Source organism: Denticeps clupeoides, chromosome 8, assembly GCF_900700375.1.
Source record: "Denticeps clupeoides chromosome 8, fDenClu1.1, whole genome shotgun sequence".
In the NCBI taxonomy this organism is placed as follows: domain Eukaryota; kingdom Metazoa; phylum Chordata; class Actinopteri; order Clupeiformes; family Denticipitidae; genus Denticeps; species Denticeps clupeoides.
Window position 1 is genome coordinate 18,545,781 of NC_041714.1, and position 26,622 is coordinate 18,572,402.

At 46.8% G+C, this 26,622-nt stretch overlaps 2 protein-coding genes across 2 annotated transcripts in view; one reads left to right on the top strand and one right to left on the bottom strand.

The window, feature by feature from the left end:
• Window positions 1-1,367: 1,367 nt before the first annotated feature.
• plekhm1 (pleckstrin homology domain containing, family M (with RUN domain) member 1) lies at window positions 1,368-9,970 on the bottom strand. The gene is given in 13 exon segments (XM_028989482.1): window positions 1,368-2,239; window positions 2,523-2,680; window positions 3,250-3,313; window positions 3,399-3,592; window positions 4,073-4,218; window positions 4,585-5,526; window positions 6,528-6,681; window positions 6,766-6,904; window positions 6,906-7,397; window positions 7,743-8,324; window positions 8,412-8,650; window positions 9,039-9,120; window positions 9,808-9,970. Coding segments are annotated over 12 exon segments (3,264 nt in total). The 5' UTR covers window positions 9,084-9,120; window positions 9,808-9,970; the 3' UTR covers window positions 1,368-2,130.
• A 9,129-nt stretch (window positions 9,971-19,099) lies between these two features.
• LOC114795714 (collagen alpha-1(I) chain-like) overlaps window positions 19,100-26,622 on the top strand; it is a 33,123-nt gene continuing 25,600 nt past the window's right edge. The window contains exons 1-20 of the mRNA XM_028989294.1: window positions 19,100-19,407; window positions 21,449-21,465; window positions 21,551-21,583; window positions 22,189-22,281; window positions 22,381-22,431; window positions 22,700-22,786; window positions 23,009-23,071; window positions 23,161-23,214; window positions 23,335-23,388; window positions 23,468-23,521; window positions 23,590-23,643; window positions 23,731-23,775; window positions 23,853-23,906; window positions 24,755-24,799; window positions 24,933-24,986; window positions 25,061-25,159; window positions 25,264-25,308; window positions 25,392-25,490; window positions 26,323-26,376; window positions 26,478-26,585. Of these exons, the coding sequence (XP_028845127.1) occupies window positions 19,326-19,407; window positions 21,449-21,465; window positions 21,551-21,583; window positions 22,189-22,281; window positions 22,381-22,431; window positions 22,700-22,786; window positions 23,009-23,071; window positions 23,161-23,214; window positions 23,335-23,388; window positions 23,468-23,521; window positions 23,590-23,643; window positions 23,731-23,775; window positions 23,853-23,906; window positions 24,755-24,799; window positions 24,933-24,986; window positions 25,061-25,159; window positions 25,264-25,308; window positions 25,392-25,490; window positions 26,323-26,376; window positions 26,478-26,585 (1,245 nt within the window). The 5' untranslated portion in view covers window positions 19,100-19,325. The remainder of the gene's footprint in view (window positions 19,408-21,448; window positions 21,466-21,550; window positions 21,584-22,188; window positions 22,282-22,380; window positions 22,432-22,699; window positions 22,787-23,008; window positions 23,072-23,160; window positions 23,215-23,334; window positions 23,389-23,467; window positions 23,522-23,589; window positions 23,644-23,730; window positions 23,776-23,852; window positions 23,907-24,754; window positions 24,800-24,932; window positions 24,987-25,060; window positions 25,160-25,263; window positions 25,309-25,391; window positions 25,491-26,322; window positions 26,377-26,477; window positions 26,586-26,622) is intronic.

A 26,622-nucleotide genomic window follows, 5' to 3' on the forward strand; every position in this document is an offset into this window, starting at 1 on the left:
CAGAAATTCCATGCCAGGAATAACCGGTTTGGTGCAGACATCACAATTTCCATGGACCAGAGACAGACACCAGACCTGGAATTCTGTATTAGCCAGTGATCCCACAGCGGTTTATTAAAACTACTACTAATAATAAAGAACTAAACCATAACTTCAAAAAAGGGCGTGACCGACACTCCACCCTGCAATTTACGGGGCATTATATTCTGCTGGTGCTTCCCTCCCACAAACATTTCACACCCACAGTGAGCAAATCCACTATATGCATTTATAGTCATTTACTGTTATTTTATTCTCACCCAAAAAATGTAAACAAAGAAAAAGAGAAACTTCCTTCACAAATTCATGCAGATTTGTTTAATTAACAAAAAATCTTTTGGACATAAGTTTAACAGAAAAGAAAAAACAAAAAAACAAAAACCCATACACACACAAAATTAAAACCAAAGGATTATGAAGAGAAACAATAAGGGAATAAATGGATGTTAAAAGGCTGTAAACCGAATGTTCCTCTTCCTTATGTGTAATATATATAAAAATCAATTCATTATAATAGGGCAGTTTTTGTTAAGACCAAGACACAATAACTACTCTGAAAATGCAAACGATTAAATAACAATCATAAAAATGCCTGTAGCTACTCAAGACCTCTCCAAAACAAAGCTTTTTCATGTGCGCTAAACAGAAAATGACCTGTGTTTGTAAAATTTTTCACTCAGCTTTAAAATGAAGAATCAAGCTTTTTATAAATCCTCAGTTTATGGGAAAGTGCCGCATAAATATATTTGCATGTGATCCTTTGGTTCGAGTCCATGAAAAGGTCTCCAGTACAGAAGACTGTAGCGCCCCCTACTGAGAACATAAATCTAGAGATGAAGAAATTCATGCTACTTGTAAAGAAATGAAACAATGTGCTTCCCCCCCTCAACTTCTGACCCTGAGATCTTTTTACAGAAAACTGCGTCAATCATCATCTTCGGGTAAAAGAAAATGTCCATACACAGATCAAAATCAATAATCATTCATTAAACCTTCTCTATGGTTTTTACACTCCTTTGTCAGACCTTTTTCAGATTCTGCGTGATTCCCATCCTGGAATAACATAGATTCTGTAACAGGTCAGAGATCAGGGTGGCCAGTTTTACTTTATTCCAGGATGAGCAGCAACACAGATTTAATAGAGCAGGAACTCCTGTATAAATAAAGGCGTTTCTATTTTAAAAAATTCCTGCACTGACACGCACCGCTCCTCGATCCCACCAGCTTTATGATCATCGCTGGAACTCGTCCTCATCCTGCCAATATGCTACACTGGTTTCAAAGCACCGAACGATATGAAAGCTTAACAAAGTTACAAAAAGGTCACATAGTTACAAGTGTGCAGTTTATAAGGGAACATAAATCAGAAAGATCATTGTTACATGAGATTCGATTAGTTTAGATGAGTTTTTGGCACACAGAGCTACAATCAACATGAACAGTGTTTGTAAGATGAACTGAAAAGGGTAAAAAAGGCACCAATGTGAAGATCTGTTTAAGTGCTAATTAGTTTCTCTGACAATCCCTTCAATTTAAAGGTGATTACCGCAGTTCAACCCTAATTGCCATTACACCTCACGGCAGGGTCACATGAAACTGCGAAATACAGTGATCGATGTCACGTGAATAGCTGCTGTTAGAACAGGAACACAGAAACACACACCACTGTGCGTGAGAAGAGTGTGTTGGTGCGTGAGGGACAAGAACACTGTAGCGTTGGGTTCTGTGCATCTTGGCTGAATTGTGTTTATCTTCAGGTAGGAAGTAAACACTTTGGATCCACATGGGGGCAGATGTTCAAATATATATTTACATGTAAATAAAGTGCAGCATGTCAGGAAAGAGCAATTCCAGGTGTTCCAGGAATTCAGCAGCTAGAACCGAAAGAACAGTCAAGAGCATTCGTTTCCATGGCAAGAGAAAAGCTGAGTGAAGCTCAGCATTGTGCAAACTCTCCTGTTCAAGGACTGTGTGTGTGTGTGTGTGTGTGTGTGTGTGTGTGTAAGAGCACTTGGGATGGGCCATGAATCTCCTGGTAACATCAGAAAGGAGCTTCAGGAACAGTGATGGTGCTCCGCGGCGCTGATCTTCTCAGTCCTGCAGCTCCCTCTCCAGATACCTCTGCATCCGTGCACAGCGTGGACAGGTGGGGCAAGCGGCCTTACAGGCGGAGTGGAACACGGACTTGCACTCCTTACACCTGATAACAGGAGACGCAGAACACTAACGTCAGAACACGTCTGTAGTCTGAGGAAGAAGAACAGGGGTTCCGCTGCGGAAAAACCTTCTGTACATCAAACCAGATCATAATAAAGCAAAAAACTGGATTTAAAGCGTCCAGGAACTGTGTTGGGTACAGAGAGGACAGAGAAGCTTGGACATCCTACTCCAGGAGGAGGGACTGTTCTGAGTTTCAGATTAGGTTCAGATTCCACTTTCTCCCATTTCAGAAATGCCAGAGGAACTGAGAAAATACACGGAACCTGGTGGTGGTGTCAAACTGAAAGGGGAAGATGATGTTGTTGGCGTTGCAGATCTGGCAGATGAAGCCCCGCTGGGTGCAGAGGTCACAGTGGTGCACGTGAGTGGAGGACAGCTGAATGAGTGACAGCAGGAAGGTCTCGTACTGTCCATCTGCTATCTGTGGTGGATAATAAATAACAGATAATAAGGAACAGAAGTGACACAGAGGGATAGTTGTGACCCCTGAGATGCCCCTTTGAAATGATAATATTCCACAAGTTACTAAATAAAGGATTTTTTGTTGGTGCTGGTGCATTAATGACCATTTTAAGACACAGATTCCATCAAAAAAAAAAATTGGAGTAGATAAAACAGCAACATACATTATTTCCCATATTTAGACCATAATGTCTCTCCTTTACATTTACAGCATTTACCAGACGCCCTTATCCAGAGCGACTTACAATCAGTAGTTACAGGGACAGTCTCCCTGGAGCAACTTAGGGTTAAGTGTCTTGCTCAGGGACACAATGGCAGTAAGTGGGATTCGAACCCGGGTCTTCTGGTTCATAGGCGAGTGTGTTACCCACTAGGCTACTACCACCCCATCCTTACTAGGCTACCTTGATCACCTGATAACTAGATGTTCACATTCAGCACTGAATAACCTTTACATCTGAGAATTCAGCTTGAAAAATGTGGGTGAATATATTTTTTCTAATTATCCATCCCAAGCAAACTTCTTACCTGCTGTAGGTCCATCACACTGTACAAGTGAGCAGAATCCAGCAGGTAGGTCCTCTGGTCCAGTCTAATTGACAAGAACACACACACATCAACACACAGCGAAACCACACACACACACACACCATCTTCATAAGAACACACGCACACACCGAGGCTGGATTTTCCTGAGGACTCCACTGCGACATATCAGTAAATAGTCTCCGAGGAGGCGGAGTCTCTGCCGGAGCTCTCTCACTGTCGCCATGGTTTCTGTATGGTCAAACAGGTCAGGGTTCAGGAGGTCGAGGTTCAACAGTGGCTCGTGGCGAACCTGAGCCAGCAGCTTCATGGCCTGACGAGAGACCTACACATGATGTATGGTTGAGGATTAAATTGGGGGAAATCAGAACTGTATTTATTTTAAACCAAGTATTCATGTTATATTCATTCCTCTTTAGAGAATATTTAGATTAACTTGTGACATTCTTATTGTATTACTCATGTATAGAAACTACAACAGAGTGAATAAAAAGATTGTATTCATAGTTGGGGGTGAACCAGAATCGATCACTTCATTGATGGTAACATGGAAGCACGTTGTAAGTCGCTCTGGATAAGGGCGTCTGCCAAATGCCTTAAATGTAAATGTCACATGTTCAAAAAGTAGGCGTAGTTAACCCGCTTTCTATTCCTATTGGTTGCGCGTTAATGTGTCACAACAGCAGAGGTCAAAGTTCACCAATATTCAACTTTGACCACAGCGTCTACAGAAAGTCGTGAAGCAGAACCAGGTCACAGTAGCAGAAAACCTGAATCCACGGGAGAAGCAAAAGCGCGTTCTAACCTCTCGCGGTGTCAGGTCCCAGTTGTGCACCATGCGGGAGGGGATGGCAGTGAGGTCGCCACGGTGACAGGAGTCACAGTAGTACAGGGCTGAGAACTCGCAGAGGCGGGCCTTCCTCCGAGAAAACCCGATCTGCTTGGTGCAGCCTACACAGCGCCAAACCGAGGCGAGGCGAGAATAAATAAATGAATACATAAATAATATAAAAACCATAAAAGCATCCTGGCAAATATACTGTCTCGCTACGAATGTTTCAAAGGCAGAAGGAAATGTTTAGAAATGCTTAGTTAATGCCTTCAAACGCATTAATGTTCAATAGAACAGTGGAAATAACTTTTCCCACCTTTAATGTGACCTATAACCTGTACTATTCAACAGAAAGCTACCTAATGTAGAATGTAGAATAAGCTGGTTGCATAAGTGTGCACGCCCTCAAATCTGCTATTTTCATTCTTTCTTACGAGGACCTGACTGGGTGAGAGACGTTTTCTGAACATCTGCTGACCACCGACCTGCACACTTGAAGCTTTGGGTGTCCAGCCCCTTCTCGGTGGGGACGGTGAAGAGGTGTGGCATCAGTTCTCCCTCCCCCTTCAGTCGGTGCTGCACCAGCCGCTGGACACTTCCACCGTCCCTGGCCCCTCCCGAGCCCCCCTGTACGCCCTCGTCCTCCTCCGTCTGCAGATAGGAGTCCAGCGCCCCACGGATCAGCCCCCTCCAGGCCCGCGCCTCGTCCCCGTTCTCTGCTCTGAGGACCGTTGTCTCGCGGCCGGTCAGCACTTTGAAGAAGGCGGGGCCACCCAGTAGGGTGTCGGGCACCACGTCCCGCACGCTGTGGATGGGGTGTGAAAAGAGTGGGATCTTGTGGCCGTCCTGCCATCGGAAGCCTCTCAGCGCCTCCAGAGAGAGGGACAACAGCAGGGGGGTCCAGCCATCACCCAGCTGCTCGTCTCGCGGAGCCTGGTACACCAATGCCTCTTTGATGGCCTCAGGCTCTGGCGAGGCAGGGCGTGTCCAGTCCAGCGGCGAGGGTGGTGGGAGGAGCTCGGGCTTGCTTTCGGGGGCCGAGGGAGCGGGGACGGGTGGCAGAACTGGACACTTGGCGCTGGGAACCTGAAGCACCTCCCACTGCTCGTTGCAAGTCGATGGGAGGCGGCACTTGCCCACGGCTTCCGCGATTCGCTCCACCCAGTCCTCAGCCTCCCCGCGAGACGCGGCCCGCAGGTAGAGCTTCTTGCCGGGGAAACAGATGTGGAAGCGTCCGTCGGCCAGCAGCCGGACGTCCTCGCAGCGCAGCAGCGAGCAGTTCTCGCAGCAGGAGCGCTCCTCCTCGTTCAGGTAGAGGCGCAGCTCGTAGGGTGACAGCTCGCAGTAATGTCCCCTCCACATGCCCATCGCGCTGCGCGACTCCAGCTGCCCCATCATCAGCAGCCCGCGAAATGGGTTGGGCTGGCCTGAAACCCCAGACACATCTTTCAGACAGAAAATCATGCCAGTAGCCGTCGTTGATTATAGTGAAGTGATGGTGCACACAGTGAAATTTGTCCTCTGCTTTTAACCCAAATCACCCTGAGTGAGCAGTGGGCGGCCATGACAGGCGCCCGGGGAGCAGTGTGTGGGGACGGTGCTTTGCTCAGTGGCACCTTGGCAGAACGGGATTCGAACCGGCAACCTTCGGATTATGGGGCCATTTTTTTTTTACTCTGCAGACACTGTGAGATCCAGATGCTCTTCCAAAATACAATATTAACTGTATTTTATCTTAAGTATTAATTTTCCTTCCAAAGCTCTGTTATTTATATTCATATATTGAAGTCTTTGTCAATGTTAACAGACTCATATTAGCTATACTGCAGCAGGCCACTAGAGGGCGACAGTGATATTTTCAGATTCTTATTTGTGAGTCATTTCCATGCATGTGCTGCAATTAGTGAACTGACAAGCAGATTACTGACAGACAGAAGGCTTGCTTGTTTATCAAATGAAATAAAACACGTCTCCATTTTCACTAGGCTATTCCAGATTCGGTATTTTTAAATTTACGGAGAGCTCCCACTCTCAGAACACGCCCGCTGGCGAGCACAGAATTCAGCCACCTAGCGCCATAGACGTCCATTCACTTTCCATCAGGGGGCCGGAAGTGGAACTTCATGCACCACATGCACCTCAGCGTGACTCAACAAGGCTGAGGTTAGTGTCACAAGGTCCTGAGCTACTTCCTGAGGAACTTGCCACCCCTCTGACCATCACATTCTCAAGCAGGCAGCAGAGGACACCACTAAGGTTTTAATGTAGTCCTGCTACACTAACTGTGGCAATAATTGAACGAATTTATCCCAAATTGAGATTTCATCAGCCTTGTACGGCAGAAAGAAACGCAGAACTTTCCGAACCACGGTGACCAGCATTAAACAAATGAAAGACCACACCACACAGAGCTGGACCGATCCCTCACCACGCTGGCGGCCGTGTGACACCGAGGGAGGTGACCGCAGGGACTCTGAGTCAGGGCTCCCATTCATGTCAGCGGCGGTGCCAACGGAGGACGTCTCAGTCTCGCTCAGTTCCGGCTTGGTGAAGTCGTCTTCTGAAATCCACGAGGGGGAGTTCTGAAAGCGGCAGAGGGGTCATGGTCACACGTGTCCCGGGCAGGGAATGGCATCGGCGGCTGTGCGTGCGTGACAGTAACTCACCGGCAGTCCTGCGCTCAGGGACACGCCCGCGTCGCCAGACGCCTGTCTCCCCGCTGTGAACCGCTGCCGGGGCTCGCTGCACTCAGACCGGTGCGGGCAGGTCTTCGGAGTTGCCGCAGCAGTGACCTGCGAGTCAGAGGTCAAGGTCGAGGACAGGGTCACCGAGGTCTAAAGCAGGTTCGGGCGCGTCCGTCCTCACAGTCGCTGGCTGGTCGCTGGCATCAGAAGATCTTTGCTCCACCTGCGGCACGGTGTCCTTTGCATAGGTGAAGGTCAGCAGCACACCGGTGTGATCACGTGGATCAGAAGGCACATCGGCCGTGGACTCGGCGGCCGCAGGGTCGCCGTGTTTCCGTCCCCTCGGCTTGGGGCTGGGGGCCCGTCGCGCGGGGCTCTTCGGGCGCATGTGCTGCCTCACCACCTCCACCGCGGTGTCCAGAGGCGCCGGCGCGGCGGGTTCTGCGGCGGGTGGGAGCAGGAGGCGCGTGTCGATGGAGGGAGGGTCTAAGGCGGGGGGTGGCGGGAGGTGTGTGTGGTTATCTGCGAGAAGCGGCGGTGAGCAAGTGGGGTGCGTTTCGCCCTCCGAGCTCTCAGACAGGAGATCTTCTCTCACCGAGTCCTGGATGATCTCTCTGTGGAGTATAAAAGTTAAAGTTAAAGTGTAGTGATTGTCACATGTGATACACAGCAGCACAGCACACGGTGCACACAGTGAAATTTGTCCTCTGCATTTAACCCATCACCCTGAGTGAACAGTGGGCAGCCATGACAGGCGCCCGGGGAGCAGTGTGTGGGGACGGTGCTTTGCTCAGTGGCACCACAGTGGTACCTTGGCGGATCGGGATTCGAACCGGCAACCTTCTGATTACAGGGCCACTTCCTTAACCGCTAGGCCACCACTGCCCCTAATTGTTTAATAAAACAATTAAAACCGGTAAAGCTGCTCCAGAATGCTGTGTTTGTGTGTGGACACTCACTTCCTGTCCTCACCCCCTCCGCTTCCCTCAGGGTGACCGGCCCAGTCCCTATCGTGGCCCTGCAGGAGGCTGTCTGAGCTCAGGCTGGAGGACAGCGCCGAGGAGCCGGTGGTCTCCAGGCTCAAGCTGGAGGAGTTCAGGTACGGCCTGCCCGCAATGTCTCCGCCTTTGGCCGCGTCCGAGCCGCCCGAGGACTGCGACGCCGTGTCCCAGGACTCCTTGCGCCTGTCCGTGGCGAGGCCGGCCGGGTCGCGGCCTTCGTCCGCGAGCGGCGCCGCAGGGCACAGGCCAGCCAGCACCAGCGGGGTGGTGGTCCACTCGTTCAACATGGCGGACTTGTAGGAGAGCTGGAAGGACAGGGAGGCCAGACCCTGCAGGAGGCTGAGCAGCACCTCGCGCTCCTCGGGGTCCAGGAGCAGAGCGCAGGCCTGGTAGAAGCCGCCCAGCTTGGAGCTCTCGCGCAGCAGCGAGGTCAGGTAGCACTCCAGCAGGCCGTCGTTCAGCGCCAGCCGCAGCCACGCCCGGCACCGGCCCACGCCGGAGTTCACGAAGCTCAGGCTCTCCAGCTCCTGGATCACGTTCCTGGGGTACAGTCGCGGCACGCAAATCAATGAGATCTCGGCAAGAAAAAAAAAAAAAAAAAAATCAAAAGTTCGAACCTTGACCCACCGGTGGGTGACGGACTTCAGCAGGCCCCAGAAGTCTGGCTGCGGGAGGCCCGCCCCTTTCCGGCCGCGGCCGCCGACCTCTGACCTCACATGCTTGCTCTTGATGCCGTGGATGAAGACCGCCTCCAGGGCACAGCACAGGCGGTTGGCCTCGGTGTCCTCGCTGGTCACCATGGCGTCCGTGGTCACATAACGCTTGTGGAGGCCTTTCAGCGACTGGGCAAGTTCCTCCTTGATCCACTACGGCAAGAAGTTCGAGACAGAAGTTACGTCATCTTACGCGGGGACCGTCCAGCCTTACTGTCTTCTGCTGATTAACAGGAAGACGCGCAGAGGAAAAAGCCCAGTGACGCGTGAAGACGCGTCACCTGATGTCAGCTGACCGGGCCAAAGTGAACACAGCCATGCAGGCGCATCGATAAAGTTCTAAAAGGTCCTACAGTGCTGGAACCAGGAAAAGGATTTCGTATTGCGGACTGGGCTCACGTACTCAAAAAAAAACAAGAAGAACTGATTACGGAAAAAGTTCCGATCGGTCGAATTCTGATGTACATCTTCTCGCCCTTTTAACGCGTTCAACGTGAAATCAATAAGATTGATCGGGTGAGTCAGCGAGAGGGACCTTTACCTGCTTGACGTCTCTCGCCTCTCGGCCCGTCTCGATGGCGAGCATGATGCCTTCACGGAGCTGCACGGTCCCTCATGTCACTCTGTGAAAAACAGAAGAGCGTCTGACTCAATATCCTGCACCGCAACGCCGGTGAAGTCAGAGCGTCGTCACGTCACGGAAGTGCCTGGCAAACTATTCGCTCCACACTGGAATGAGGGCCCGAGGCGGCGGCCAGAACTTCCTCCTGCCTGGAAGTCATGACCGTCACACCGAGGACCTCGACACCCCCACCCGGCAGCCACAGCCACCAAACACGGGCCGGCACCAGGTCCACTGCGGGGAACCGGGTCCGTGTTTCACCGCAACACTTCCACGGTCTTCACGATCACCATAAACTCGTCAATAGAAGGACAAGAATCCAGGTCCAGGTCGCTCTGCAGGTTTTGCCAAGATGAAACACGGCAATTTTATTATTTCTTTTTAAAATAAATAATTACCAGCCAACCAATAACCAAACCCGCACAGTTAGAGTCACGCAACGACCGGCGGTGTGACGCGGGGCGAGCAGATCCGCCCGAGGAGGTTCTATCCCACCAGGCGGGTCCCACAACATGCAACCTGGCAAAAAACATGTAAAAAAAATGCCCTTTTTCACCTCCAGAATCCCAGAACGGCTGCGATTGTTGTGACGATTTCTGCTGATCACAGCGCAGCTCCGGCTGACGGTCAGGAGCGTCGCGTAAACAAAGTGAGCGGACGGACGGCGAGTTCGGTGCGGACTCCTTACCCCAGTCCGCCTCGCTCCTGTCGGCCCGGTTCCGTTTCCGGGAGTAGGGGAGGCGAAGCCGTCCGCGACGCCGAATCACGAGGGCCGGGATCGGCCGGCCGCTCCGGGATCCTCCGGTCCACCTATAAACCCCTCAGCCGCCAGAGGCGCGGGGCATCTTGGGAGGAGCCGGTCGCCTGTTGGAGGGCGTCCGTGCTGCGCAGAGGCTGCGCAGAGGCTGCGCAGAGGCTGCGCAGAGGCTGCGCAGAGGCTGCGCAGAGGCTGCGCAGAGGCTGCGCAGAGGCTGCGCAGAATCCGACCAAGTTCGTTCCGGCGACAGTAACGCCCACTCAGGCATGCTGAGGGTGACGTTCCACGCTGCTTTCCCACGGGCGAGGCTGCGTGACAATGCAGGAATTGCGGTAGTAGCCTAGTTGGTAACACACTCGCCTATGAACCAGAAGACCCAGGTTCAAATTACTTCCACTTACTTCCATCGTGTCCCTGAGCAAGACACTTAACCCTGAGTGTCACCAGGGCGGACTGTCCCTGTAACTACTGTCTGTAAGTCGCTCTGGAGTCTGGTAAATGCTGTAAATGTAGATTGAAGGCGTCGTTCAACGATTGAGTGAACAGCCAGAGATATTAAGCCCATCGTCAGGTCGGTGGATGGGCTGCAGGACGGGGGGGGGGGGGGGGGTGTTTCTGTTATTTAATTTGTTATTAATTTCTCAGCCACATACATGTTGAAATTGGAAGTCGAGCTTTATTGTCAATTCAGATATATACGTGTTAGACAAAACTAAATAGTGTTTCTCAGGAACCTGGTGCTACATTTGAACGATTAGACAAGGGGACATACTGACACAAAGTGACCGTGTGGGCACACAGACAAACTTTTAACTGCCATAAATGTAAATTATCTCAAGTTGTTTAATTTATTGTGTTTACTTATTTTCTTCATTTTATAAACATTGTTTCGTTTATGGGTAGGAACCAAGTTATATTCCGTGTTGCACACAGTCACATTTAAGTGACGCAAAAGGGTTAAGAAGCTAGAAGATGCCGTAAATTAAAGAAGGCATAAATACGTTGTTAAAGGTGAAAGTAAGCTGTGAAGAAGAGAAAGAAAAAGTTGGAAGTGTTTCGTGTTAGTAGCCTAGTAGTGGTGGTAGTAGCCTAGTGGGTAACACACTCGCCTATGAACCAGAAGACCCGGGTTCGAATCTGAGCAAGACACTTAACCCTAAATTGCTCCAGGGGGGACTGTCCCTGTAATACTGATTGTAAGTCGCTCTGGATAAGGGCGTCTGATAAATGCTGTAAAGTAAAGTAAAAGTGTTAAGTTTTGTTCTAAAGCAAATTTATTCCCTCACGGTTACGTGCAGCCAGCGAGGTACGTTTAACTGTAACTTTCTGTTTTATTGTGCATTTGTCAATTTTAGTTTAAATGTTTATTTGTTATATTTACATTGATCATTCTGTACATTTATGTAATGACAGTTTGACGGTGGATTTATGGTGGATTTTATGGTGGATTGGCGGAGAAGTTTAACAAAGGAATAAATCCATCTGTGACTGATGAACCGCGGTGTCGTGTATTATCTGGAGGGAGTAAAACAAACTTGCTGCATAAAGTGCAAAAAGGGGACACGGGCAGTGCAAGAGTAACACTGTAACACAACAATGACACAGAAAGCGAAGGTGAAGTGCAAATACTGCAAAGTGTAACAGTGCATTAATAGATAATATTACCATGTAACAGAGGTAGTGTGTGTGTGAGAGTGTGTCAGACCAGAGTGGAAAGTTCCTGAGTGTTCAGGCGTCTGATGGCCTGCGGGATGAAGCTGTTGCAGAGTCTGGCAGTGAGGGCCCGAAGGCTTCGGTACCTTTTTATGGATGGTAGGGGGTGAAGAGTGCATGTGAGAGTGCACGGTTCGAATCCCAAGGTGCCACTGAGCAAAGCGTCGTCCACTGAATGAGACAGAGTGCCGGAAATCATCACAAAATGGGTGGAAGACCAGGGCCAGGGCCTTTCCTCTGCCAAAGGATGAGAATTACACCTCGTGTTACACCTTATTACACCTCGCACTGCACCTCGTATACTCCGAGCCTCCAGTACTTCTCGCCTGATCCCTCCATTGCTGAAGGTAAAAGGAAGACGCTCATCTAGACTCTTCTCCGTCTTGGCCCCTCGGTGGTGGAATGAACTTCCCCTCGAGGTCAGAACAGCTCAGTCACTGAGCACCTTCAAACGACAGCTCAAGACCTTCCTCTTTAAAGAATATTTAGATTAAATTGTAATTTTCTTGTTGTCGAACTTTGTGTACAGAATCTACAACAGAGTGAATAAAATAGATGTATTCATAGTTGGGGTCCTAGTGAACCGGAATTGATCTCTTCATCGATGGTAACTTGAAAGCATGTTGTAAGTCGCTCTGGATAAGGGCGTCTGCCAAATGCCGTAAAATGTAAATATCACTATGAAGCTCCATTGACATTGCACAGCAACCTCTTTTGACTCTCTAGTATTCCAGAAAATCTGTTAATTTTTTGGTGTCAAAAAGACTTGGACTGCTCCATTCCGACCACAGTCAGACGGTCAAGTGGAGCGACTGGACTGAAACAGAATCAGCTCCAAAACACCCGAATGCTGGCACTGGGAAACCTTGATGATTTCGTATGCAGTCGTGGCTTACAGGGCCACAAGACACAGTGCGACTCACTTCATCGCTAATTTTATGATATCTTGCCAGGAGCTGGTTGAAGCAGTGGACCTCGTGGACCTTGACACAGCCCCGACTGCCCTGAGCATGTTCAGTACCACCATCAGAGGCTGGTGCTCACCATCAGATCACCATGGATTCGTTCCACTGACAACATTTAAGATAGTGGGGGTGGTACACCTCCAATTCCGGGACTGAGACCTCCGGACAAGTCAATGGGTGACTTAGAGAGCCCGTTAATTTGCAGACATTTCTAGACTAGACCAACATTAAAGAATTTATGAAGGAATAGGCATTTTTAATAATACATTTATGCTTGTTAAATACTGTACAGTTATAGTATCATGTTATGGCTGTTGAAGGTAAGGTTTTGTCTTAAAACAGAATATTCATGATTGTGTGCGTTCTACCCCAGTATATATCCTGGAGGGTGGACCAATCCAATTTCACTTATTTCACTTTAACAAATGCAGTATTAACTGCTGCTCTTGTAATGGACTGTGGAGAACAAGTTGCCCTGAAAAGGGACCCTTTAAGTTTAATGGGTGCAGCGTGTTTTAAAGAAAAGCTGAAAAGAGTAAGCAAAAAAGTAAGCACAGCCTTTTAAGTGTACCTGAAATATTTATGTTTCTTTTCTTAAGATCAAGGGCCCTAGTCATCTGGTGTTTTTATTCAATCCATTCATTTATTATAATTTCTAACTTTTTTTTATGCATTTTGGATTTTATGTTGTTATTGTTCTGTGTTTCACTGCTCAAATAAACCTACTGTTGAAATTATAAACTGATCATTTTTTGTTATTGGGCAAACTCACAAAATCAGCACCCACTGTATATATAATAAAGGGGTCATAAAAGTACTAAATAATCATTGTTCCAATGATTATTTTCTGGCAGGATTATTTTTCTGTGTGAGAAATACAATGTGTGGTGGGAGTGCGTGACAAAAGGCTGAAAAGAGTGACCGTCATACTCAGTGCATGGCACTTGAGAATGTAATCACGAATTTGACTGCTGATGAACTGGAAAGCTTGACATTTGTTGAAAATTAAAAGAATAAATCATATCTATAGATAAAAAACAGGTGTACATAGGGTGGTAGTAGCCTGGTGGGTTAGACACTGTACTATGAACCAGAAGACCCAGGTTCAAACCCTACTTACTACCATTGTGTCCCTGAGCAAGTGGTGGCCTAGCGAGTAAGGAAGCGGACCTGTAATTGGCAAGTTGCGGGATTAAATCCCGACCCGCCAAGGTGCCGCTTGATCAAGGTACTGTCCCCACTCACTGCTCCCCGGGCGCTTTAATGGCTGCCCACTGCTCACTAAGGGTGATGATTAAATGCAGAGGACACATTTTGTTGTGTCACAGTGTGCTGTGCTGAAGCACTTCACAATGACAATCAATACATTTTTTACAAGTAAGCAAGTAAGCACTTCCCTTCAGGCTGAGGAGGTGGAACCCGCATCACTCCACTGCATGTGCCATGATGTCATATTCCCTCTAGGGGGCGCCATTCGACAGAAAATAAAACAGCCTTTCCGTAACCACTGGAGAAACTGCACCCTAAAAGTGAAGTGATTGTCACATGTGATACACAGCTGCACAGCACACGATGCACACAGTGAAATTTGTCCTCTGCATTTAACCCATCACCCTGAGTGAGCAGTGGGCAGCCATGACAGGCGCCCGGGGAGCAGTGTGTGGGGACGGTGCTTTCCTCAGTGGCACCTCAGGGGCACCTTGGCGGATCGGGATTCGAACCGGAAACCTTCTGATTACGGGGCCGCTCCCTTAACCGCTAGGCCACCACTGCCCCCACCACTACACTGCAGAGGCCAAACACCGGCGGTCAACACATGTGCACTACAAACCGTGAAGCAGGAAACTCTGGGCTGTTTCGTGACATTATGGGGGGAACCCAGACACCCTGAGATGAGCAGTGAACAATCGTCCGTCCAGCAGCCCCGTAAACTCCGGGAGGGAATGTTTTTGTAATGGCTGAGAACAGGATGGGAGTCTGGCAGGACAGTTAAACACCGACCAAAACGGGCGGCCAAAAAATCACTTAGACTGATAAATATTGAGTATAAGTTTCTGTCCCTTCCAGCCGTTTCTCTCCTCTCCTGCTCCGCTTTTCACCTCATCCTGCTGCAGAACCATTACAGACGTAGCCGACATCCGGACAAAATAATGCTGGGCGGGTTCTGGTCGGAGAACTTGCTGGACCGTGTCCCTGTGAACTGCGCCAGGGGGAGACAGACACGGCGAGAAGCACCGGGCCCTCCTGCTGGGTGACATTCTCAAGACGTTAATTCCTAAAGTGGGAGCTGTTTAACGGAGCGTCGCGTAACACAAACAGAGATACATACTGTATACACTGGAACCCGGTTCCACAGCCTCGCCGCTCGAAAATGGCTGTATATCACCACCAGAAATATTTATGCTGCCTTACTGGGAGCGATGAGCACATCCTTGGAAGAATTCCGCCCTGTTGCTTTACCCAGGAAAAGCGCTGTAACGCCTGAACCTGGCTGTTCTTACTGTGTTCTTTCATGTTCACGTGCCACCAGACTTTCTGGTCACTATCTCGCAGCTCCTGCTGGACAGGATGGATGCTGGTCTACTGACTGCACTGTGGGATAAGAGCAGGAACCCGTGACATCATGGAGAGAAGTGGCAAGTTCACTTCTGTTTCAGCGCGGCACACAGGCCTGAGGTTCGTTGTGTGCACCGTATGCCGTGCAGGGTGGTAGTAGCCTAGTGGGTAACACGCTCGCCTATGAACCAGAAGACCCGGGTTCAAATCCCGCTTACTACCATTGTGTCCCTGAGCAAGACACTTAACCCTAAGTTGCTCCAGGGGGGGACTGTCCCTGTAACTACTGATTGTAAGTCTCTCTGGATAAGGGCGTCTGATAAATGGTGTAAATGTAAATGCATCACTTCACTTTCAATAGTCCCTAAAATTCATGGTCTTGACCCACCAGTCAGTTGAAAAAGTTCTATTTTTTAAAGCAGCTCCAAGGCTGCTTAAGGCAAAACAGCTTCTTTTAGCCCTAAATAATGGTCGTTATCATTTCAAGTGAGAAATGAATAAAATCAAAGGAACACAAATGAGCACCATCTGCATGAAATGAATGTCCAAGTCCCAAACAAGCCTCTCCTATTCTGCTGAATTTTTGGAAGATGACCGTACTGTATGGGTTGTGCAAGAGGTGAAAAACAGGAGAATTAATTCTGCAGCCTTATCTGCTGTCAGGAGAGAGATGAACGTCCAGAAATTTCATGTAATGTTTATTCAGAGGTTCGGCGGGATGAGGGCTGTCAGAGTTCACGAATCTGAACAGGCCAAAGACATTCATTTTACACACAGTCATGACTTCATTGCATAGCTGCTCCACAATCATATTTTGATGAATTTAACAATTTTAAAAATTCTTCTCCGTGTCATGTTCTCCCTTCTTTATAATGGATAACTGACTCCACCGCCCAGAGGGAAGAATTAAGTCGAACAGCATTTTTTTCTTCTCAAAGGTCATGCTTTTCACAGCTGAAAAAAGTGCAGGGTGAGCCGTGGTGCATGGTAAGGGCCGACTCGGAAACTGCCCATCTAGGGATGTCTGGGTACCTTCACTGTCTTGGAAGGGGACTGGCTTCCACGTATAAATGAAGACCTGAGTTCCAGTCAGAAAAGAATTTGTTTGCAACGTTGGAATAAGAACTTCAGAACTAGGACTGGAAACCCATGTTCTACTCTACACGGATCCTGTAGACAACAACAGACAAGTTTACTGACATCACAATAACGTTTAAAAATTTGAATAAGATGCTTAACACAAAGGGTGTCTGGTTAATTTAGTTATGCTTATGTTGAACGGAAGACAGGAAATTAAATCTAAAGGTCTATTCTAGGGTTGTAGTAGCCTAGTGTGTAACACACTCGTCTATGAACCAGAAGACCCAGGTTCAAATCCCGCTTACTACCCTGAGCAAGACACTTAACCCTAAATTGCTCCAGGGGGACTGTCCCCTGTAACTACTGATTATAAGTCGCTCTGGATAAGGGCGTCTGATAAATGCCATAAATGTAAATGTAAATTCTGAGCAGTGATTTCTGCAGAAAAGTGCCCGGTCAGGCATGTAGCTGTGCCTGATTGAACGGCAGACATGACCTTTTCTGTAGTCTGTGTAGATCGGGCAGAATGTTGTGTGATGTGGGTTTATGATTTTTCCCACCAGACAGAGATCGTCGCTCCAGTATGCGTGAAAGACTGTTGCCCAGTGTGTTAGACGATCAGCGTTTCTCTGTTTTCCTTAGATACACGCATCCACCCACAAATCTCCGAGCTCGGACCCTCCCCAGCGCCGGAGGGGACACAGCTGCTGGTCAACAGGGATCTCCATACGCACATACACCGTGACCACTGTAAGTCCCAAAACCAACTTGATGAAACAAGCCATGTTTTTTATGTTTGTACCAGTGAAAGTTGCTATGGCAACAAACGTAGAATAGCATGAATCTGCAAGGTCAGAGGTCATCCTGACACTGGCGATTAATCAACAAAAGCCTGTTTCCTTTCGCTTGGTTTATCTGGCTGTCGGGGTATAAAATTAGCCATTGCTTATGTTAGGACTCTCCGCTGTGCTCTTCCCCTTCAGATCAGCGTTCTGGAGAGAACTGCCTGTTTGCTTGAAGGGGAGAAGCTGGCTGATGTTCACGGCTGTTTCTGGTCATCTGGGCTGGATGTGTTGCTCTGGTCAGAACTTCCCATCCTGGGAAAGATTGAACTTATCTTTTTTGGTAGGAATTCAGGAATGTTCCAGCACTGACGGCAAAGCTCAACAAACCAATGGGTCATTCAAAATCAGAGAAATTATTCCAAAAGTCTGTGGCTGTATATATACGTTATTCTCTTCCTGATATTTAATGCTGATTAATGGTCACATTCTCTGAGGAAGTAATTACTGAAGCACAGGGACGTGGTTCCATTCCAAACATCTGAACAATTTCCAACAGCAACATTTCCCCCCAGACTCACAGTGCTGCTCATGGAGGGCGCTGCAGCCTTACAAATGCCTGTAAAACAACGTCCTGCAATCAGTGGGAACACGGCCTTAAGAAAATGGAAAAAGTTCTGGCCTACGACCCACAACAACATGATACAGCTGGCGCTGTTCAGATGATCTTACTGGAGCTGAGATAAGTGTGAGATATGTGATACGGGGGTAAATTAAAAAAATTAGGTTTACTCATGTTCCCGTCACAATCTATGTTACTGAAAAACTCAGAAATCTGAACTCATGTCATTTTAGGGGCAACAAAGACCTGTTTTTTTTTTTTTTTTTTTTTTAGCACAGTTTGCTTGTCCAACCTCTTCTGACTTGACAAATGCCTTCTCTTGTAGGGGGAGTTGCACATGGTCTGTCCCACGATAGCAATGATTACTAGAACAAAAAATATATGCCAGGCAACAGGAACATGATACTCATTTCATCGTGGAACATTTTCATTTAGATTGATTATTTAAATGAATGTGTGCAATTCACAAGCTAATGTGGAAGCTGCAGATACCGTGGTCAAAATTTCTCAGTCCCAGAACATCCTCTGAAATGGACTTGTACAACCTTCCTAATCCTCAGATCTCCTTTTGCAGATTCGTTTGCTTACATCCAGAGGCCTTCAAAGAAGCTACACCATTCATACTGAGCGGATTCAGAAGGAGGACCCACCTACCACAGTCAAGAAATCCATTCTCCACCAATCTAAATGGAAACATTAAGTATTGTCACATGGAATCAAAAGATAAGAGCACAGAAGGAAGGGTGGGCCAGCTTTCTGAGAGGGTCTGGATGACGTCCATCCCATGCCCTCCAGATTCAGTCTCCTCTGCTGTTCCACATGAGAATGTGCAACTGGAACACAGAGCGCATGGATGGGAAAGATAAAATGGTGACCTCACTCAGTTGCTGATCTTCATGACAATTTACTGGTTCACGGGTGCTGATGTTCACCAGCCGACTATAAAAACATTAGTGCGGCTCCATCTCCTGTGGTTTCACACAGATGAAGCTTCAGGTCCCTGCACTGAAGGATGGTACTCTATTTGGAGAGAATACAGGCTCCACAGAGCTCACTGGGTCATCCCATGTTTGAGTGCAGGCGGAGACAGTGGACTTTTTTTTGGAGGTAGGACACCTCGGGTTGATCAAATGGTTCATTTATGTGTGTAGGAGAAAGTTATTTATTTATTTAATGAATTGCAATTCTGCAAAAGGGGAGGGGCTTAACATTAGAGGCACACAGAGGGAGATACTGATCAGAGGTCAAAGGGTCAGGTAGCTTGGTCTCATGTACCAATTAAAAATAAATATTTCTACTGGCCTTTTGTCTCTTTTTTGACAAACCCCTTCAGCTGTCCCATCACAGTAAGATATGTCTTCTTCCTTACAGACCAGAGAGAATTATCTTTAGCCTCTTGTAAATAACGATGAAAGATCATGTTACGATGATCGAAACTCATGTTGTGAACAGAGTGAAAACCACCAAACAGAAATCTGACCAGAAGTCTCACTACAGAACGCGTCTAAGGCGGACCGTCGCCCTGCCTGGGGGAGGAGGGACTTCTGCTTCATGTTGTCTGGGGCTCTCAGCATCTCTCCAGGCTTTTGCTGCTTAAAAGCCTTTGTCTGTTTAGACGGTGGCGAGTTTCCGCCGGTGTCTGGAAGGGTGTTGCGACAGACTGGGCCGGTGAATGAGGATTAAACACGAGATTCTACGCACCTCAAAGAGTCTTCATGTCTGATATCGGACATGTCCAGCTTTGTGGATATCCGGCTGTTCGCGCTGCTGCTTGTCACTGCTGTGTACCTGGTGAGATCTCAAGGAAAGAATGGCAAGTAGAAGTTTTTTGTCATCAGAGGGACATCGGGGCCAGACGGTATTTGGATGGATGTCAGTGGCAGAGTGTTATGTAAAGTCTCTGGGGAAAATGCTGCCTGTACATACTGGCGCAGAGCTGAATTGTTAACGGAATTTTGTGCTGTACCGCTTCCAACCACCAGGTGGCCCTCCGTGTGTAGAAGTTTCCAATTCGGTGGAGACGATTGTGTATTAGAAATAAAGAAATATAGAAGTACATAATTGTGGTTCTCACCGTTCATTTTTATATCAGATTTTAAATAATTATAATGTAAGTAATTTTGGGTTTTTTTGGTTTATTTTTTTATCTGGTCATTGCCTCCTGTTTTCTGAATATTTTTTACTCAAATATGAATGAATATGTTACATATTAAAATATAATTGTTACTGAGATGATGGTATACACATTTTAGCTGCATTCTAACTTTTCTTCTGCTGAAAAGATCTTGTGAAAAGAAAAGTGTGTTTGATGTGCTCTCCACTGACCACAATTCATAAGTCATCTATGATTTGATGACAATGAGTATTAATTTTTCTACCAGTTAGTATTGTTCTATAGGCTCTTTGTGGGTTCATAGTGAGATCTGACCACAAGCAACTTTAGAATTGTCAGTTAAGAAGTGCCTCTGAAAAAAACAGTGCCTCTGATTTCTCATGTTCTTTTTGTTTTTGATTAATTACAGTTCAGTACACAATAATTAACCGATTCATGCATTGAAAACATACAGTGGATTTAGACATTATTTAAATTTGTAGCAGCTATCACAAATCAACCCACACACAGACTGCTTTATTGATGAATAATCGACAGGAGCTGTCTATGGTGCTGAGGGAATGTCTGTATCAGTAGAAATTTTATTTAATTTTGGTTTTGTTAAAGACATTTAAGACATTCATATAGATGGGATCATCTTCTGTCAGGTTCCGGTCCGGAAGGGGGTATTCCACATCCGAGGTTCGGGTCGGAGTTTCGTGTTGTTTCCAGATTGTCTGCCTGTATAAAGCTGCCCTGTTCATTTCTGTTTGCCGCCAGGTCGTTGTTTGGCGATGTTTCCCCTGTCATGTACTCCATGTAATAAATGCCTGTCTCGTGACATTGTGCATGTGTGTCCTCCTTTCTCGCCATGTCCAGCCATTGTGACATGTTCAGATGCCTAAATTGTAATAAAATATTAATAGTAATAAAAAATAACAAAGTATTTGAAGCCTGTGTAACTCCTGTACCAGGCCAGAGAAAATGGAGGATTGTCACATTTGCCCAGGGACAAACAAAATGGCACAAAACCGTTCCATTCTGAGATGGATGAGCATGCACAACACCATGACATCTTTATATTTGAGCCAGAATTCCCAGTAGCCCTTGTACCAATATACTAAACAGCTATTTTTAATGAAGTTATACTGTAACGTGGGATGTTTCCACCTGGATGGCCCTCATGCAGCCATTGATGCTTTCTGATCCTGCATCCCGAAACCAGTTATTTAGATGCTGGGTGGTGGAACCGGTTAACGTTTTTACTTAACAGTCCTCTTCTCATTACAGGCACCCATGATGCTTTTTTTGGTTTGGAATGTTTTTTTTTGTTTGTTTTTTTTTTACAGCATTTATCAGACGCCCTTATCCAGAACGACTTACAATCAGTAGTTACAGGGACAGTCCCCCCTGGAGACACACAGGGTTAAGTGTCTTGCTCAGGGTTACCCACTAGGCTACAATCACCCCGTTGAATGTTGAGCAGAATAGTCTGCTGCAAACCAGCTAATTCACAGTAACATTTCAACCATTTATCAAATCCAATATAGAGTAGTTGATCTTTACCATGACGCCACCACTTCACTAAAGATAAGTTGCTTTGGCCTGTATTTGGATAGGAGCTCTTAGGGGTCATATTGTGGCTAGAGGGAATGGTTTTGACCTTCAGATGAGATGCCTGCAGATGTCATCTCACCTCATAGCTGGTGTGTGTTTACTATGACAGTCCTGCAGTAACACAATCTTATCTTTTTTTATTTAGGTCAGCTTGATGCACAGGTGGGTGTATGTTAATTTCTACATTTAATTATGTCTCCAATGAACAAGAACAAAAAGGCCCTATTTGTTCCTCTATTGTGTGCAGGGGCCAGTCCATCCTGGACCCAAGGGAGAGCGGGTAAGAGATGCTTTCCGTGATCCATATGCCCAAGCATTTCATATGAAGCAGTCACATGATCTTCATTTAATAATAATTAAAATAACTGTCCATTAAACCCACATGATTCGTTATGTCAGCCATCTCAGTCATGCAGACAGCTTCAGGGTTGTGATATTCTGGACCATCATTAAAAAGGTCATGTGTGTGTAGATGTTTTGTGTGTTTCTCGTGAGATTTCCTTCTGGGTGTGGGGACATTTGACCCTGTGGTCTTGTTTTATAGATCAGTGGGTCATTGGGTTTCATCTCCCTCTGCATCATGTGAACAGAGCTGAAATGTGCTCAGTGCTGCACTGTATGTGGCTCTGCAGGATCAGATGTGAAAGCTGGTCTTTAGGAGATCCTCACTTCAGTTCTGTGAGGGTTCAGTGAGGTTCTTCTGCGATGAAATATTTCAGGTCTGATCCCTGATGTTCCTAATCAACCTCACTCAGCCGCAGCTGGTCATGTGACCTTGTCACCATAAAACAGGTTGCATGATGTTTGAGTGAGTGATGATGTTGTCACACCCAGGAGTCTTCTCAGATTGGAAAAAAACACATAGACTTGTGCCCAATTTTCCAGGGTCCACCAGGGCCTCGTGGTAGAGATGGTCTTGATGGACAACCTGGACTTCCGGGACCTCCTGGCCCGCCTGGATCTCCTGGCCTAGGTGGTGTAAGTACATCAGAATGAATCTGGTTCCTTTTGTGGTTTCAAATCTTTGTAATGGTCAACATTACAGTCTTAATTATCTGTCAAACCTTTTATTTTCAGAACTTTGCTGCACAGTTTGCACAGGAATTCTTCACAGGATCAAATGACAAAGTAAATACATTTATTCTCGTCATCTTTCATTTCAGTCTTTTATCCATCTAACACTGCTGTCCACCCTTTGTTTTCTTCTGGTGGTGCATTGTGAGTAAATGATTCCGTTGTGTGAAATTAATAAATGTGAAAAAAAAAAGTGCGGTTAGCAAGAACGTGATAAGCCATGAAGAACATCTACAGCATGTGTAGCAAGAATTTCAATTAATTTCAGTGATTGGGCATCATGTCCTTTACTGCAATGAGTTCCATGTCTCTGGTTTCCTAGGGAACTGGTGGTAAAACTGGGTCTGGCGGTCATGGTTTCCCTGGCCCCCCTGGTCCCCGAGGACCTCCTGGACCCCCTGGAAATAATGTAAGTCTAACCTGTGTGAATTCGAAAAAAAAATCTTTTATTTTTTAGTTTGTAAGTTTAGGTTCTACAGTAATTGGTTGGATGCACGTAGTTCCATAGCCCATCAGATCCATTTAGATCCATGATGATGGTTGGATGGTTGTATTCTTGGATTGTGGTAGGTTATCTGATTATTTTAATATTTCACGAATGGTTGTATGGTCTATTGAATGGACTCCTCAGGGCCGCCCTGGTCCTCCTGGTTACAGTGGCGCTCCAGGAGAGCCTGGACAGCCCGGTCCTGTTGTGAGTAAAACCTCTTGCCTGTTCATTTCTTTAAATATCTGAAGACTTTTCAAGAAGGTGCCAGGCTGCTCATGTGTCTTTGCTTGTAGGGGACCCCTGGTTCTCGTGGCCCACCTGGTTCTCCTGGAAAAGATGGCGAAGATGTACGTTTAAATGTTTTTGTATCGGTCCTGTTGACTTTTAATTCAGCTTCAAAAGACCGCAAATGTGCGTTCAGTATAGGTCCCGGAGTTTCACTCAGATATTTTACTTCCATTTTTTAGGGGGAACCTGGTAAAGCAGGTCGCCCTGGTGACCGAGGTTCTCCTGGTTTTCAGGTGAGTCTTCTCTCAGTTACAAGTAATGTCCATTGACCCTCAAGTGGAATTTTCAGTTGACCTGTGCTTTTCACCCTAGGGCACTCGAGGTAACCCTGGACTCCCTGGTGTCCCTGGGATGAAGGGACACGCTGTGAGTATTGCCACATTGGCTCTTCTCCGAAGGTTGTGACTTTTTCAAATGTCACTGGACGATTACAGGGTTTTAACGGCCGACCTGGAGCTAAAGGAGACACTGGGCGTGCAGGACCGAAGGTGAGCTCTGAAGCTTCATATGTTTACTCAGAAACCCATCACTGACTCGACTGAACCAGTGGATTTAACTCCTTAACTCCTGCTCAGGGTGAGCCTGGACCCCCTGGAGAAAACGGGAGACCTGGTACCATGGTGAGCGCCTTGGTTCTTATCAGATTTTACACCTCAATGATCTGAATAAAAGTCTCTTTTGTTATCCACACCTTCAGGGTCCTCAAGGTCTTCCGGGCGAGCGGGGTCGATCTGGTCCCCCTGGTGGCCCAGTAAGTTGCTCTGTTATGAATCACTTTTAATAATCAACCCTAGCCTCCCTGAAAAAATCATTTGTGTCAAAACATGACATAAGTGTCCTGCTCCCAAAATGAAGATGGAGGAATGAGTGATGCATGAGATGTTTAGATCGTTTATGAAAATCCCCATCACCACATCACATGCACAGAACCAGCAGTAGACACCTATGCAGATGATACTCGTCACCTGTAGGAGCAGAGAAGCAGCACCATCTGGGAATGGTAACAGGGGTTGAAGTGCCCCAGCTGTGTCATGTCTAGATGCTTTCAAATGTGGCTCATGGAACCAAACCAGAATTTGGTGAGTGGGTTAGAGGACCTTCCAGCTGGTGTTTGTCCATGCTGAACTTCATCTAAACAATTCTGACAATCGTGAAAATGAAACTGAGACTGTTTATTAGCTATGTGAATGAAGTTGTTGTACGAAGACAAGTTAACTGAATATTCCTTTGTTTCTTGTGAAAGTGATTAATTAGTGAGAGTAGCGGTTTCTTTGGCCATGAGCAGAACGTCAGTAAACGTTTACTAGCTGCTGCTGGTTCACAAACAAAATTCCTAATCTTCCAGCATGTCACTGATCACTTGTGGAACACTGTCCAGTTCTTCCATGTAAATGGTTGTGGAGACATGGACTGATTCCCACAGGCTTCTGTGCTGAAGTCCTTAGTAACATGCTTATATGTCTGGTCTTCTTCTATTGTGGTCTGACATCTCTGCCTGTCTGGGCCATTTTTTATGACTGTTCCCATGAAGAAATAAAAAATACATGATCAAGGGATTGTGAGGCTTTATGCTATACTTTCTTCTCCCTCTCTTAATAGGGTATTCATGGTAATGATGGCGCTCCTGGGCCTGTGGGACCCCCAGTAAGTCCAGAATATACAATATATACATCAACAAACCTGCATTGTGCAGCTACCAGAATCTTGCTATTAACACAATAAGAAATCTAAATACTCTTTCTGATGCTTGATTTCATGTTGTTTCTGTCTTTTTCAGGGATCCACTGGCCCCAGGGGTCTCCCTGGATTCCCAGGTGGTCCGGGACCTAGTGTAAGTCAAGCATACAAGCTCATCCCCAGGTCTGAGCACACAGCATTTCTTCATTGCCATGTTTCACAATGTAGGGACAGCCAGGTACAAAAGGTGGTCGTGGACCTGAGGGACCGCAAGGAACCCGTGGTGAGCCTGGTCACATGGGACCTGCTGGTCTTCCTGGGATTGCTGTACGTTTTCAGGACTAGAGACAAGTTACATGCACTTACAGAAGCAAGAAAAGAAAAAAAAATTTGTTTTTTTTTAACGCCTGCTTACCTCTGCCACGCTAAAGGGCAAACCTGGTTCTGATGGTGTACCAGGAGAAAAGGGTCCGTCTGTAAGTAAGGGTTGAAAACCAATCAAAAAGTCAATGCAGTGTTTTTTATAAAATATAAATAACATTGATCATCATTATTATAGGGTCCTCCTGGTGTTTCTGGTGGTCCTGGTTTTCCTGGTGATGTTGGTCCCCCAGGAACTGCTGGTCCAGTTGGTGGCCCTGGACCCAAGGGTAACAATGTGAGTGCTAAACAAGCTTTGGATCCTAATACAATTAAATACTATAATAGAAATTATGTCATTGTGATACAAAGCAAGCACAGCACATGGTAACACACAACGAAATGTGTCCTCTGTGTTTAACCCATCACCATTTGTGAGCAGTGGGCAGCCATGGAAGGTGCCCAGAGAGCAGTGTGTGGGGACGGTACCTTGTAAAGGTGACCTCAGTGGTAACTTGATAATTTGGGATTTGAACGCAACCCTTTGATTACAAGCCCACTTTTACATTTATGGGATTTTAGCAGATGTTCTTTCAGTAGTTACAGGGACAGTCACCTTGGAGACACTTGATCAGAGACACAATGGTAGTAAGTGGGGTTTTGAACCTGGAACTTTGTGTAGTATCTAGTAGCCTAGTGGGTAACACACTCGCGTATGAACCAGAAGACCCAGGTTCAAATCCCACTTACTACCATTGTGTCCCTGAGCAAGACACTTAACCCTAAGTTGCTCCAGGAGGACTGTCCCTGTAACTACTGATTGTAAGTCGCTCTGGATAATGGCGTCTGATAAATGCTGTATATGTAAATGTCCTATTAGGATGTAAAGTAGGGGGCTCAGGACAATCCGCTGTGGAGAGCCAGTGCTTAGTAAAATATGTGAAAATACTCAATCTGTTCTGTCCACTGTGCACAAATTAATGCCTGTGTGTTCCAGGTGTCTCAGAGTTAGTGGACATATCATCCTCAGTGGAACGATTCAGTTTTAGTGGGTCTAGTGAAGGCAGTATAATGGATTGACATTTATATTAATACGACATGCGTGTATGATTTAATATTGTTTGTCTCAGGGTGATGTGGGCCTACCAGGGCCTAAAGGAGAATCAGGTGTTAAGGGAGAACCTGTGAGTACATCTTACTCTGCAGTAATGTTTCCTGCACTGTACACTGTACGATGACCTGTTCAGACAGAGCACAATGTTCCTCTACTTATCAATTTTCTCAGGGGACCAGTGGACCGATGGGACACCCTGGGCCTTCAGGGGAGACAGGAAAACCCGGTCCACGTGGAGAAACCGGAGGCCCTGGAGCACTTGGTTTCCCTGGACCACTTGTATGTATCTCCAGAAGTTCTTGAGAACTCCAAAAAT